Consider the following 17,092-nt stretch of genomic DNA (forward strand, 5'->3'; position numbering starts at 1 on the left):
TAAAACTTAAAAAATACAGTAGGTGTCAAAAAGAACAGTTAAGAATCCTTAGAAAATGCATATATACATATTATATTTTATAGTTTATTTAACTCATCAAGCGGTATTGCTTAGGGGAAAGGTTGATAAAATTATATGAGAACAAACAAAACTTTCAAATTTTTTAGTTCTGGATCAAAAAGCTTTATATTAAAATTAATCTAAAAATTTGTATATAGCTTCCTATTTAGAATATAAGGCCTAAAGAACTTACAAACATTATTAAGTATGTAATTTACAAAATATCTATTTACATAAAGGCAATTATCTTTAAATTTCACAAAAGTGTTAACATTTAAGACCTTGCTTCTATGCAAGGTTTATTCTCTTATAAACACGTATGGTTTACAGCTTATCAATAAGAATAATATTAAATACTATCCGTATGTAACTAGGTGACAAAAAAATGTCGGAAGTGAATGTACTATTGGTCAGATTGGTCTGTTTATATTGTCGAGATTGTTTGAAAATTCAGTCGTATTTTAAATGAGCCATGATTATAATAATCTTTGCACATTTCAAAATGTACTTCCCATCTCCGAGGTTATTTATGATGTTTTAACAACATAACAGCTGTTACGTTAAGCAAACGATTTTATACCAAAAGCTTAAGTAGAATGATAGCGCCGGCTGCTAGACCTTTTTAAATTTTGAACTTATTTTCTAAAAAACTGGAACCCTAAACTTAAATTATGGCTTCGACATTCCCTAGTTCTAAAAATTATCTTTCTTTCAACACAAAAATCATGAAAATTCATCAAGTGGTTGATTCAGAATCGTGAAATAAAAAAACCCTGTTACGTTTTAATATTATAGATATGTTGCACAATTATGTCGTAGGTTCGATTTATTTGTTTTAGATTGTGTGATAGATTATGGAACTAAGTAAGATTTCATAACCGTTGCTGTCTCACCCTAGGCTTTGTACCCGAATTTGCAAACTGTTAAGGATATGCCAACAGTTTTATTGATATATTCTACTGAAACCACTGGAAAATTACGATTTATACGTGTATTGAGCCATTTTATATAATGCTGACAAATATAATTTTCTTAAAATATGTTTGGATTAGGTTTTAAAATACATAGCGGTTTTTCAAAACTACAGTAAATGATTGTAGTTTTTACAAAACCAAGAGTGTTAATTTTAACACTATTTCTGAATTTAATTTATAACCGGTATAAGATTTAGTAATAATAATAGACTTAGAAGAAAACACATTTATGTGATTCAGTTACATTTTATTTCTAAAACCAATAGCGAAAGTGTAACTATCGTGTAATGATTTGGCCCTAATATTAACAGTGGTAAATATTAGTTGACTGCTAAGAGTTCTTTCTCTATAAGACGCCCATTATGTACAAAATTACGATTCTCACCATATTCTATATCTGGTCACGGGGTGAAACTCCGGTGGTAAAATCCATACGTAAAATTCTAGGCCAAAACTTTGAGAAGTAAAATTCAGGGCAGTACATTTAAACTTATGCTGGGGGTAAAATTCCGGGGGTAAAATTCCGGTTCGTACACTCTAGGTTTTATAATTTGATTTGTTCTGATTAAATTCACAACCGTGAAAATATACGTTTGAATCCACCTTTAATTTATTCAACTCATGTTGTGCAACTCAAAAGTTCTCAGGCGGAATTTTACACTTAAGGCTGTGCCGTCAGATTTGCTCTGGGAGCAACATTCCGATACCCTATCATTACTCATAGACTACGACTTTAGAGGAAGAATATTGACTTATATTCCGAGTATAATCAATATCTATAATGTGGCAAGCATAGTAAAATTATGTTAAACGCGTATTTATACAGAATCTCCCCTAAAAACACCCAATCTCTGGGAAATGGTTGAACGGGAAATGAAAGCCAAACGATCGAAGGTTATAAAAATCTAATGAAAACTATCTGACATATGACGATTTTTAGCTATAAAATGAGGCTAAATGATTAACTTAACTAGCTTATCCTTATTCTACTTCATTGTAAAACAAAATCTTTATATTTCAGCTATTTTAATTAGATATTTTTTAAAACTTAGTGTCATTTGATGGGACTGGTTAAATTCTAAATTGAGTTCTAGGCATTTTTTTTTATAAAATCAGCCATTTTAGTAATTTAAATCATAAAAATTAAAATAGCAGTAATTTTGAAATCTTGAATTGGATAAAGTTAATTCTTTTCTACATAGGTCCTTTTTTCGATTAACATACATACTAAGTTTCATATAGATCGGTTGCAACAATTCAAAGATGAAAATCTTTAAGTAAAAATACAAAATCGCAGATATCTAGTTAACAAGGTGATTAAAAAATATAATTCTTGATTTTCTATTTATTTTTATCCATGGAACTATTTCCTATAGTTTGATTGTTTACATACGGGACACCCTGTAAACGTCTTTTACATATACCTACCTGGTTATATTCATATTTACAGTATGGATTTATATAATCGTAAATTATATACAAATTAACACCGAGAGATAACAGTGAAAAGGTTGTTTCACCAGACCAAAAACTTGAGTACATCGAGTACAGAGGTTTAAAAATAACCAAAACGTTATGAAATCGGACTATTGGAAACCAGCTCATAAAGGGTAAATAAACACTAAATACATTTTTTTAATCGGCCGCTTTTCAGTATGGCGAATATACAGACCATCACATGGACCTGAAATGTATTTGACCCTCGAATATTTTCCTTTTCTTTACTCCGTTCTGCCCTTTCCTTTTCTCGCTCAGTTAAACTCGGTCTCGGGTCGAAAAGACTGGCTTTAAGCCCTACTAATTAAATACTATTCATTTCTAAAAATATACACGCTGAAAATACGCATTGATGTATACGTGAAAATATAATGCATATTATTTAATAGGTACTCTTATAAAAACATCAATGTGACATGACAAGAAAACGTTAAGACAGGATTTTAAAGACATGAAAATAAAGTTAAATACACCGAGGATGTATGCGAAGGGAAAGAAAATATAACATTAAGGGCTGCAGAACAATATCAATAATAAAAAAAAAAAAACAACATTAGGCTGTTTTATATTTAAACAGGGTAAAAATCAGGAAATAAGTAGTTGTGGACGGATATAAGTATGAAATGCAACTGATACATAAAACATAAATTTTTATTACACAAATACAAGCGAAAAACGTCTTTGTGAATAAAAAACACTACACACCCTTATTACTAAATTCTGAAAACCAGACCTTCCTTGCATTCATCTTCCTACTAGTACCGGTTACAAATAAGTCCCTAATGTCAGAGAAGATTAAAATCAAGTGAGAAAAGCTCCAGAACGGTTTTTTTTACTCACTTTGAATATTAGCTTGATAGACAAACGAATTTCGTAAACAATTTATTCGTATTTAGGGGGATTTGAAACATTGTTCATAGACAAGGTTATCTTAATCGAGGCTTCGAAATTTGGCTAAAAAGACATTTCATTGTAATGTGTTTTCAAGTTAAAGTTATCTATAGTGCAAAACGATCAAACAAGGAAAGAAACAAAAACGTTTACCACGTATGTTTATTATACAATTCTTATAATTAACCAAACTAAGAATTTCAAGTTTTATACGTTCAATAAAGTTGATCTAATGAGGAAAGTCGTTAACACCAGATGTAAATTATTTCAATTACGGGAACATGTCGACATTAGCTCCTGATGTAGTGACCCGGACTGAATTGATTAGGCTCTTGTGTCATGTGTCCTGTTCATCATTACATTACGCTATTGTTAATGTTGCTAAACGTTGTTGATATATGATATAGTACTTCTTAGCTGCTTGCATTAATAATGTGGCCTTCAGGACACTTGTTGTTTTTGTTGTTTCAATATGACCTAATTATCTATTTAACTCATAAGTAGCCAAATTGAGCTGGAGGGAAATACTTTCAACTCTATTCAAAGTAGCATCATCACATTGTCTCAAACGCTAAACAATTTTTCACAATAAGTAAACAGTGTCAATGTTTAATAAATCTTCTTCTCTGAGACACGTAAGTTTAAATTTGGGATAAGATTTAACTCTTTCATTTTGCTCATCTTGTTGAATGCCTAGTATAATTAAGTAACCATTGAGAACATTAAAAGAATATAGATTGCTTATTAAGATTCTCCTAAAACATTAATCCAATTTTGAATATAGACTAGGGCCGTGTAACAACTTTGGTCCCAAATCATATTACGATCCTATTTATCTTTCAAAATGTAAGTTAACTGTTAATCAAAATTGCAAATGATTTCTATACTTTTCGCCCCAAACTTTTGTTCAGTTCTGCATCTGTTCAGTTGAAAATTTAAATTTCTCGGCAAAAAATACTCAGATGACATTTACATTGGAGTTTGGGTAGCTATGACAAGCCCTATTTATTAGTTTATGATATTTGTGCATAGTATTTTAAGTCTCTTTAACATTGAGCTTTCAACAAGAAGGTTTAAGGTTTGCAGTGGATATTAACAGGTAATGAACAGCGGGCATTGTTCATTAATAAATACTTTATTTTATGTCTACAAAATGCTGGTATGCAGTTTTAGATCCACATTATTAAGACGATATTTTATTTTAAATTAAATATAATTAAATCGAAGTGTCGATTAACTACTTATACTGTATTTTATTGAAATCAGGGTTAAGTAATCCTCTAACTTGACCAACTAGCTTTTTGCCACCATAGCTTACTTAAACCTATAAGGCTGTTCTAAAACGCCCTTTTTGAATTGCTACAATTTGTTTATAAAATATTGTTGGTTAAATAACATAAAATTTCGATAGTGATTAAGTGGTTGAAATAATTTTATTGAAATTCTCGTAATAACAAAAGAAAATTCTGAATTTTGGTCTAAAATTGTAAAAACTCAATTAATGTGAAGTTTCATCAACACTCGAACCAAATTATTACCTTCTAAACATTCCCTAATTATGGTCTTAAATTAATTAAAATCTAAAATAAAATACAGTTACGTAATTACTTTAATGTGTTATTACTTTGTTTGAATATTACTTAAATTATAAACAATAAATAAATATTGTGAAAACAAATCTACTGCTAAAATTATAATAATGGTGCAATCATAAATTATGTATCTTCATTGCCGAAAATATTTTAAAATTAATTCACCTTCTAACTGTCATGAACGTAATAATAATAGTGATAATAATATTTTTGATTAAATCAAAACTAAATACATATATTTTTCTTTGTAATTAAAGTTTTATCAGGCATTAGAAAAGTATCGGAGTAGTGTTGCAATAAAACATAAAGGATATAAGATTGAACGGTCCTTAAATTGTTTTGTTGTCTTGGTTTTAGGTTAGTCATAATTCAATTTTACAGACTGGCTAACTGATAAACCAAATATAACTGATTGATAAGTGATCTAAGTAGTTGAGTGTTTGTTATATAAGCATGAAATAATGCACTAACTGAAATATCATCAAATAGTACATAATATCATAAATTACGTTTTGCTTTCAAACAATTTGCAAATCGAGGGAACGCAGTGAGTTAAAAAAAGAAAGTCGAATGTCATTTTGGCCGTATTGCAAGTCTAAAGTGTTCACAGCTGCTGTTTGCTTAGCTGTTGAACCTTCCTCTTGAAAACTGCAACTTGTTGAGTGTGCAGTGTCCTTCTCTAACAAAAATATCGTTCAAGGGAACTAACTTTGGTACAGTTTTCTCACTCCCTTATCTCTTTTACGGAGAAAAGATTAAAACACGTAAATTTATAATTTTAAACATGAATGAGTATTGAATGTGGATCAAATAGTATTTGTTATGGAAATATATTCCGATAGCACTTCTCTTAAATTTCCATTTTAACTTCAGGGTATTTATGGTAGGAACACAATAAACGTGAAATATAGTTTTTTATTTATTTAAATGTTTGTAATTATCAGCTATTTAGGAACACAAGCATCATATTATTATTTGAAAGAAGAGGATTGTACCGAGACTGGACTAAGAGATTGCCCTACAAATACTGGACCATTCTGAGACTACCTAATGCATCTGGTGGTAGGTAATATGTGGTAGTCTACAATACCCCCATTCCCACAAAACGAAATTGTGCCAACACGGTGGCAGTGAAAGATTTGAACTTTCTCACCAGGTACCAACTGGCTCGTTGAAGGCCTTTGTTTAGGGAGAACTTAGGTCATTACATGAAAAAAGTTAAAACGAAAAATCTTTGTTTAGTTACTTTCATTTTTGTAGTTAAGAATTCCACTTTCCCTGAATATACTTCTAATACACAATGCGATCATCCAACTTAAAGGTATAATTTTTTAATGTCCCTTCAATATTTTAGTACTGTATTTAGAAATGGAAAGCTTCTGTATCTGTCAGGTTGCTATTGGCAAGCTGAGACGGTTACACAGGATGATGTCTATACTGACGTTAGCTAAAAATCAAATAGAAGCAGTGATTTTTCTATCCATTCATAACTGCATCCCTACTTTTTCCGGTTGCTCAACAAAGAGAAGGAAAATAAAACTGACAAGGCTTTAGAATAATGCTCTAAGCTTTGTTTATAATCTGAAGAAATTTGACAACATCAGTGAGTTTAGATCGAAAGCAAATTCGCTGCCCATTAAGCAAATCTCTGATCTTCAAATTTCAATCATTGTTTATAAGACGCTGCTGACAAACTAGCCTCATTATCTTGATCTGAGGTTTGTGAGCGCCTCAGGAAGGCATGCTGCAGTTACCGCGGATCAGAACTGAGATGGGGAAATGCCTTTTCCTACTTTGAGCCCCTGGTTCACAACGCTTTGCCAGCAGGAGTGAAACAAAAAAGTTACAAATATGATGTTTAAGATATTTATCCGTAGTTTTATTTTCTAAGGAGCTTGTGTTTTTCTTTACCTTTAAGAGTTTGTATTTCACAAAGGTTTTCATGTAAAACAAATCTATAATCTGATGTACGCTGGCTAATAAAGACATTTATTTATTTATCCATCAACTTCACTAACCAATATGTTTATCCTTATTTTCTTGGAATAAATATAATAACTTATTCATAAACTAAACAGGTCTAGGACAGTTTAATCAAACTTGCATGACAACCCCTCGCCCACCACCCCCAAGCCATTCCCACCAACCCCCGCCCATATATTCCATTTATATGTTTGAGAGCTACGGGTATCCTTTAATAAATGGAAGAGCTTCTGGTATGTTTCCTTTTAATTAAACGTTACTAAATTGAAAATGAAACATTTTAAAGAGTATTTAAAGTTACATTTAATGATTTGTAAAATCATAAAAACTAATGTTAACAAACATTATTTCGCTAGTATTTAGCCTCCATTAAAATATGGATTTCCTTAAATAAAACTGTTTCCTGAATACAAAATGGTAATTACATCAAGAAAACACTAAGTAATTAAATAATCGTATTTGTATGTACATACTGAGAAGCGTATTTAAGCACTAAATAAGAAGCTGCCCAAGTTGTGTGCAGTTAAGCGATGAGGTCCAAATACTGTACGATTTAGGCAGAATTGTAGTTTTAAGGCTAGCTGAAAGCGCGTCTACTAGTGTCCAACTTACATAATGCGTATGGCCCTTCAGTAAGAAGCCAGAAATAGAAATGTTTGAAAATTTATCAGGTTAACCAACAAGCACAATGCTAGAATATAACAATTGGTTTGTCTTATAACTACTAAAGATATGTTTTACGTTTTAATATACTGCTAGATCCAAACTTCCTAACATTTAGTTTACAACCCAAGAACTAAATGGGTATAGAACTAACACTGTATAGTGTGTCCAATAAAACACCATAGTCACCTAAACAATTAATTGTGTTTTAGAGGCATAAGAATAATTTATGGGTATAAATATTCAAGTGAGCTACAATCGAGGGTTTAAGAAAATGTTTAACCCTAACATAAAACTGTCAGCTTGTGAAAGATAAAAATATAACCCATTGAAACTTAAATTGTACACACTTAAACGATTTGAGAACCATCAAGACCTGATCAATCGTAAACATTAGGACATGTGGTTGATTGAAAAATAAAGGAAATAAAGTGTGTAGTATACGTCTTAAATTTACTAATGAAACGATGGAAATTGGTCACAATTTCTGTTTGAAAATTCGTGCAATGGTCTGAACAAATATAATTTTGTGTTTATAATGGACAATTAACTTTAAAAACAAATAATCCTACATTTTAAAGAAACAATTACAAATGAAGGATTCCTTCTACCAAATAGTTGATCGAAAAATACTGAATAGTGTGTTTTCTATTTGCTATCCATTATAATCCATTATAACGTAATGTAAAACCTTACTATTGGCTTTTGATGTAATTTTAGTATAGGTATTAATCAACAGGTACCGATAGGCCTACTATATCATTGTAACCGTTGTGCATGTAATCGACAAGGATGAACAATGTAAATTTAAGTGTTACATGAAACCAACGCAACCCATACCATCAGTCCTCCAATAGTTACTGCCTTGATACAAATTAAAGACCAAGCAAAGCATGGGTGTACCATTTTATAAAAAATCTATTTGTACATTGCTCCTACTTAAAACCTAACTAACATGTGAAAAAATAGGTATTGTGTTACTTTATGTTTAGAAATTAATATGAATTGTTTTTTAATGTATAAAAATTCAACATACGTTTAACCATCAGTTATTAAAATTGAAAATTAATTTTGCTGGGTTAGTTCGTGACGAGCACTTAATCGATTTGATAATTATTGTATAGTGCTAAGAAAAGTTACAATAAGAAATGTAGTAGTTGGGAATAGGTAAAAAAAAGTATTTTTAGTTAGGTTTCATCAGCATTTATAACTGTTTTTATACAACCATACATATATAACAAACTGAGTTTTTAGGGAAAATGACTGTTTAAATCTGTTAACCTAATGGTTTCAAATATGATTTTAGGTAAAAACTCGATTTCAAATTACGAAACAATCAAAATGTAAAATAACATCAATGCAAAAACATTCAAATGTATCTAGCGCTATATACAGAAGAGGTGTAACTACAAAACAAGATTAGTAGTGGGAAATGGGGTTTAAAAGCCATTCCTTAGCCAAAATTGCACCTACCTCGCCAGCTGGCCTTCGTAGGGCAGGGAATCGTCTGATTCTTGATCAGGTAAGCGTTCAGTGTCGTCAGTGAAGGGCTTTTCCTCAGGGTTGCTTCGTCATTCTTCCAGACATACGTGATGGCTGATAAGTCGTACGATACTAAAACATCATAAATATATTAGCAATGTTTGCCAACCTTAAGCAAGCAAAAGTCTTCTAACTACTGAACACTACATTTTACATTCCTTGATCATATATCAGTATCTATAAAACCTACTAACAACAAGGTCTATCTTGACAAATTATCATTTTGAAAATAAAAAATAATAAAAGTTTTGACTGTATACACGAAAACAGTTTATATTTTTTCTAATTATTAATAATTAAGTAGATATTTCCTTGTGACTTTCTACCTGATAAAACAATTCCCTGTAATATTGTGGAAAGTACATTTAGATTTAAAAATTTCGATTAAATCAATTCAGTATACATTTTTTATGATAGTCCAGGTACCTCTTATCAAATCAATTTTCATTAACAATGAGTGGCCTTTGTTGAACAAATAATCACTTAAGATAATATTCCACACATTACAAAGTCAAAAATATGTAACACTATTGATTGGAAAAACAAAAATCTCCAGAGATTAACTTTAAGAAGTGCCTTGTAACATGTTTCTTAATTCTTTAGTTCTCTGATCGAACAGCGTTATTAAAAATACGTTTATGGTACAAAACAAATCAAGTTTCCATTATTACATTCTTCATTTTTAGCCCATGCATGCATTAAATTAATTAATTGCTGAATTGAATACCTAAAATACGCAAAAAGACTAGTTGTATCAAAAATTAAATCAATGACTACTCACTGCTCTCCATAGCGAAAGAACATTGAGGATCATCGAAAGGGAAGATATTGAGAGACCCCTGACATGATAATATCAGGTGTCGCCTAAAACAGAACACATTTTACTTAATTGACAAGAAAACACAAATAAATATCTTATTCTACAGGTTTACATGGATGAAACGTACTAAAGAACATGATTTAAAGCCTAACCAAAACACGTCAAGGCCACTGAAAAAGTTGAGCTAATATGCCACAAGCCTTTAAGTACCCTTCCGGTCAATTTTTTGTTCTGAGAGTGTACTAGTAGTTTGACTATTAGTCTACAAACTATTAGTACCATTAGGTTATCTCTTTCGCGTCACCTTACATTTAAGACAAGAACTCAGGACCTAAGACATAGATTTAAGAATCAGCTTATATATATATATATATATATATATATATATATATATATATATATATATCTGTATTAGGCTGATTCACTTCAGAAAAGGATTACTTTTTTTGAATACTACTTACGACTAACTCAAACTAATTATAAATCGAACTATTAAGTAATCAAACTAATAAAATTATCAATGATTAAAAAAGGTTAGGGTCAATAGCTGGAAATGAGAACATTGAAAATTTTATTTACATAACATATTTATTACTCACTATGTAAATGCCTTACTTTTTAATCCCCAGTTTACCAATGAACAACTACTATTTTATTGCTATTTTAGTTGTTGTTATTACCATTACGTCTGTTTGAAATAAAATTAAGATGTATTAACATCTTGAGGTAGTCTCTCTTAGTTCATTTTGAATATAAGCTTCTAAATGCACATTGCGATATGTTAATCATAAGAGCAAATGTGGCAAAACTTATAACCCACTAATGCCCATTACCTCTACCTTATTACTGACCTAGTTATGAAAACAACCAATCCTGCCTAAAGCTTAGAGTTAATACAACGTATAAATTGCTTTGGACTCTTCCAAATAAAATATTAATAGTTAAAATAGAAATTAATCTTTCAGTACACACAGTATGAAGTTATGCTAGAGCCGAATTTTGTTACACTACCTTCCACAACTATGAGTAAGTTAAGATACAGAATTTCTAGTCTTGGTAATAAATAATACTCTTTACGCCACACTACATTATTTTGACGAACTTCCCACGCAAAGATTTAGTCCAGAAAACAGCTGTTTGCCGCCAGCTTATTCAAATGGGGTTTCATTGCGCACTACTGTGCTGTAATGAGTTTTGCCGGACACCAATCAGCTGATTATACTATATTTAGGTTGCAATGAATGGTTATTAACAAAAACATAACCTCTATGACTAGTGATTTTTGGTCTTTTGATTGGTGAAAATATATTAGGATTTGTACAGATTTGGTAGTATGGCGTAAACTATCGTACGTAACTCGTCCGAAATGTGTGTACCGGACTCGTATGGTAATCCCGTACTCGACTTCGTCTCGCACGGGAACGACCACACTCGTCCGGTAAACACTTATTTTCAGGACTAGTAACGTAATATACTATTTTACCGCAGTGGTTGAAAACCGAAACAATTTACACTCAAGTCCAAAATGATTAGTTAATCGAAATATTTGAGAAAAAAGCCCAAACTGCAAAATCTTAACAATATATATTTTATAATAGTGGATGTTATCGTCGTATCTACTTCCCATCAACTTGTAATTGAATTGCCCAAAGTTCCTCTAATTAGGAAAACAAGATGATTGATTTGGTGCCTGTGTAGCTCTCCTGTAGTGCTGGGGGTGATTAAACAATTAATTACTAATTAGTTATGTTCAATAAGCTATGCGTTTATACCAGGATATAAATTTCGAAATTTTACTTCACTCTTGTTTTCTGCAGATACAAACATGATTACCTATTGCTGCTTATTTATAGTAGCATAATGATTAAGAGGCCTACAAAAAATGACATACTTTTCCCACGATTCAGCAAGATGGGAATTACCGTAACAGTTATTTGAATCTGAAGATTAACATAAAAATGTACGTAGTTTTAAAATTCAGATATAATATTGTAAGCTTTTAAAGTAAATAGCCCCACCACAGCAAATCTGCAGACTAAGCGAATTTAAATTTATCTGAAACATTTTCATAAACAAGACGTATTTATTCCCCAATTACACAGCAGTAGATCTAACGGGTAACAAAGTTTGCTGCTAAAAAAATAAAGTTCGTAAAAAGTAAGTAAGTAAGTTTGTATAAAGTTTGTAAGGCAAAAGGTGTTTTTTCCAAAATGGCAATAGTATAGGATTAAAAAAATAAACTTGCGGAATTTAGTCAACATACATCCATAAACAAGCAAACTACAACAGTTAGTTGTCCTTTTCTCTATAAAAATAACATAAGAATCTTAAATGTAAAATCTTTGGGCATTTTCTCCGTTACGTTTAATTTAACAATAACGCTTCAATATACAAAATTAGTTTTTTTCTACAATATGACTGTTATAAAAAATGGGTATTTTCATGAAAAAAATTTTAAAACCCAATTCTTTTAAATTAAAACCGTCCTATACCGTTCTTATGACCTAATGCCATTATTTGAAGAATCATTGGGATTTTGTCATTCGACTTTTAGTTTTTTAAGCACATTTATAATTGCCAAATCTTTAAAAATAGGTTTGATTGATTTCATCAATACATAATAAATATGTTTTGAAAGATATAGTTCATTTTTAAGTTCTGCCTTGTTGAATTTGCACCATATGTCTTAAGACTTCGGACAAAGAATGTGCATGGGACTGTGATTTCAAATCTCAATGCTTCAACTTATATATTCCTAACATATTACTACTAATAAAGGGGAGATAATTTATTACAAAATGATATAAACGGTAATGCAGTATCAGATGTCAGGGAGGGTGGACAAATCCAACACTATTGCAATAATTAAATATTCTAAAACCTCTGAAAAAAGGGATAAATGATTTGCTGGAAAAGGTAAGGAAGGTCTTCCGCACCTAGGAAGACAAAGTCTAAACCTTGATCCTAGTGTACAAATCCAGCTCCCTCCATTTCTTTCAGTTAACATGCTCAAAAGATAATAACTAAAAAACCAAAGAAGATCCTTTAAAATTAACTTGAGCTATGCTAAAATGTGAATTAAAGTCCAAAAGTGTCATAACAACCCATAAAAACAGTGTGAATCCTGTATGCAAGGCTACATTTTCGCAACCTATAGCTCAGGGACTTGGAAGTTACTTTTACAGTTTTTGGTGTGTATTATGTAAAGAGTGAATCTCAATAAAAAAATAGAGACTCTTCTAGAGCATAATGAAAAAATATGCTGTGTTGAATTTACCTCATTAAATAGCTGACTGAGCCATTTTGGTATATTCTTAATGCAAAGTGCACAGGAATGAGGGGGTCCTTGAAGTCGCCGTGCATGATGAAATAGGTGTCTGGCAGCCAGATACTCTCATGGTGATGGATGGCGTTCAGGAAGGGGTAGCGACTCTGGTTGTAGTACCTTAGCCGTGGGTCGAACCACTGTTGCTGTAGTAGGAACTCCACTTCATATTTCTGCGAATAAAAACAGTAATATAATAAGAAACCAGATGGAGTCTCGCAACTAAATAGACGTTATGGTACATACAACTTTCAATTGCAAAAGTATATGCCGATTTTATGAATCTCATAAAAACGCAATACCGTACAACTTAAGGGAAGTAGCCCCCGGATAACCCAAGACTTATACAGGCACCATAAACACATAACTGGTTTGAATGTAAACAAGTAATCGTACCATAGTAATGTTTATACTTTAGCTAGGCTAAATGTCTATGATCCTTACCATTTCTGTTATGTTATCCACGTTTTGTCAAGCCGTGTTGTAAGCGCGTGTGTAAAATTCTAACGACCTTCTTATAATGCCATGTTCTTAATTATTTTATGCCAAGAGATGGTTCCATGATTGTTAACCTAAACTAGTTTTCATCCATAATATAGATATTACAATCACTTAACAATGAAAACCTTAGTAAGGGATTATCTTGTAAATAAAATTAAAATAATAATGCCTATATAAAAATAGTCATTATTATTATATAGTATCAAGATCATTATTTACCTAGTGGAGTCATATTTTCAACTATAATTTACAATTTTTCAAGCAAAAACACTAATCCACAAAACAAATTGTTTACTTTTATAAACTATACCCAGAAACAGTTTTCCTGTTGTTTTGCCATTGGACATTAGTAATTATAAATATCATTATTGCATGGGGCAGAAAGGTACGGTAACATTATATGAGGTTATATAAAAGCAAATTAAAGGAAGACAATCTAAATTAGTCACTCGATGCACTAGTGTTTTTAGAAGTCATTTCAATAAACCGACCGATCAAATTCAGTCACTTTACTAGGCACCGCGGTTGAAAGAGTATATTTAATCCACAGCCTGTGAATACAAGAAAAAGTGTAATCATGCAAGCTCACCATTGTGTACACCCATCAATTATACAAGGCTGCCCTAAGGCCTTCTATTACTCCCTTCACGCATTCGCTTTCTCCTAACCCACCACTTACTATTTTGAAAGCACAAGTAAGCATTCAATCCTCGCATTTGACATGACACAATCACGTAAAGAAAAATGCACGTTGAACTAAAGAATTTATATAACAATGATGCTACGTGGGGAAGGTTTAAATTATGGAACATGGCTATAAACACGTGGCAAGACTGCGAATGCAGCCTGTTTCAATTTTATGTTTTGAATATACAGTCATAACCTCTTAAAACTTCTAGCAACACTGACTCAGGGCCAGGGATAGTAGCTAGTATAGTAGCTAGTACTAGCTACTATACCCGGCCCTGCTAACGCTGCATTTAAATGATGAAGATGTTATTACAAAATCTACAATAGCTCAAAAATACTTACAAGGCTAGATTCGTCCGGGGACGCAAGACTCAGCAGTAACACACTCATGTTTACTGTAAGTGTTCCTGTAACAAAAACATAAAACCAGTTCAAAACGTTTAATTATGTTTGGTACACGGGGTTGTTTACATTTCATTCGGTTTTATAGGATACTATAAGATATTTGACGTGATTTCAGCTATTCTTGGAAAGTACTTTAACTATAAAAGACTAAGTGTAGACAATTTTGAATATTTAGTGGTAATATTGCTGGAATCTATGCCATATTTAAATGAAACGTCACAGAACTAAGTTGTAGCCTAATCCAGAGTATGCTGAAAATCATTAAAGTTAAAAAGTAAAATACACACTCATCATAAAGATCATTCTTGCATTCTGAACAGGCCAGGTAAGAAATCTTGGTACTCTCTTGAGCAAACTTGCTTCAAGTAACTTCTAAAAATTCAATGTAGAAATCAGATTACCTCAGATTACAAACGTGATACGCATTTAAAACTTTCGGTACTCTGCTGTTAGATCGACCACACCGAGTTTTTTCTGTTACATTCACCACACCAGGTTAGGCTAGGTAAGATTATTTGAAGACTTACTTTCTTCAAATATTTGGTTACATAATCTAACCTAACCTAACCTAACCTAACCTAACCTAACTTGGTGTGGTCGGTATAACAGAAGAGTAGGTCAAGTTAGATTATGTAATTAAAAATTTCAAATGAAAGTAAATAATGTATTTTCTATGTACAAATCATCTGCCCTTGCTAACCTAGTGTGGTGAATATAACAGAAAAATAAACTTAGTGTGATTCCTACATACAAATTTTAGAAGTTACTTTAAGCAATTTTGATCAATAGACGAGCAAAGCAAGTGATAAATATCTGAACTAAATGATTAAGTCGTACAGTAATAGCATTACGTTTATTTCGTTAGTCAATATGATATTTGTTTTATATTGTAAACAATTAAAAACCCTTACCACAGAAAACCTGCAGATAAACAAATTTACATTTGCCTGGTTCGATTTTGATTATTAAAAGTATCGAATTTATTCCCCCCCAAAATTAGAAACATTCATGTTTTAAGGGGCGAAAATGGGGAAACCTATTTTTACTATGTTAAACCCGTCCCCATGCTGGTTTGAGAACTTTTTCGAATATACGTGGATTTACACGTTTGTACTACTGTAAATTTAATTAACATCGTATGATTTTAACTAGAGTCGTCGTGCTAACGGACGCAAAACACGCACACACGCACAAGATAAAAAAGTAAATCTTTTCCGGTTCTAGGTCTTACCTAAGATTATAGCTTATTTTCTGTATGGAAAATTCGCTAAAAGTTACTTATGAAAAAATACAATACTGTATTAACTGCTTGATCCCAATTCACCACAGAGATCAAGCCTAAGATGAAGTAGGTGGTTTACGATAGTTAATGGTTGTAATTCCCCATGTTATTACCTCCGCCGTCAATTTACTAGCGTTGCTCTTGTAAGATCAAAAGGTCCAACCATCAATCCGGATTAATTTCAAAATGTAAAGAAGAAAATACCGCATACCCTTTTCCTTTTAAGACTAATGCTACTTTACTACGGATAAATTCATGTTGACCTCTCTTTGGGAATGGTAAATATATGGTCCCATTTCATGCTTTGAATAACAGATATATTTATTTTCTACTCAAAACTGCTAAGCCAAATTAATTTTCCATTGAATACGAAAAGCAACTTTGTTGCTTAAGGAATTATTACCTAATTACAATTGTATTAATGAAAGAGGAGGGATATTTCCAGCCCACCTTTAGAGGTAATTGATGTTAGCAGTAATTCTAGCTGAAGTTAATTACGATATTTCAACTTAAAAAATAACCACAACCGAAAGAGTAATTTTACTTAAGCAGTATGATAATACAGTATATTGTTTCCAATAAATATTTATTTATTTATCAATTGTATTATCATTACAATTTAATTTAATAGAATCTTTAACAGAGTAAAATTTATTATACAGTTATTTTACTTATAGTTATAGACATCTATGGAGAGATATTTGTTTCTAAGAGATAGATATAGGTACGACTGTTTATTCCGATTCAAAAATTATAAATAACAACTACTGAACGAAAGCATATGGATATGGATATTATTGGAGGGGTGCTTCGGACACAGAACAAGATCTCATTATGAAGGTCTGCTGATAGACCTAGGTTTTTTTT

At 31.5% G+C, this 17,092-nt stretch overlaps 1 protein-coding gene across 1 annotated transcript in view; it reads right to left on the minus strand.

Annotated features, from left to right (window-relative positions):
* LOC128998668 (glutamate-gated chloride channel-like) overlaps positions 1–17,092 on the minus strand; it is a 351,411-nt gene that overhangs the window by 81,113 nt on the left and 253,206 nt on the right. Inside the window, exons 7-10 of the mRNA XM_054424900.1 lie at positions 14,881–14,945; positions 13,300–13,520; positions 9,984–10,066; positions 9,134–9,274 (exon numbers count right to left, since the gene is read on the minus strand). Coding sequence (XP_054280875.1) covers positions 9,134–9,274; positions 9,984–10,066; positions 13,300–13,520; positions 14,881–14,945 — 510 coding nt within the window. The remainder of the gene's footprint in view (positions 1–9,133; positions 9,275–9,983; positions 10,067–13,299; positions 13,521–14,880; positions 14,946–17,092) is intronic.

The sequence above is a fragment of the Macrosteles quadrilineatus genome, unplaced genomic scaffold (assembly GCF_028750875.1).
Source record: "Macrosteles quadrilineatus isolate MER2022 unplaced genomic scaffold, UCM_ALF_1.0 Scaffold_7__1_contigs__length_78375512, whole genome shotgun sequence".
NCBI classification, from domain to species: domain Eukaryota; kingdom Metazoa; phylum Arthropoda; class Insecta; order Hemiptera; family Cicadellidae; genus Macrosteles; species Macrosteles quadrilineatus.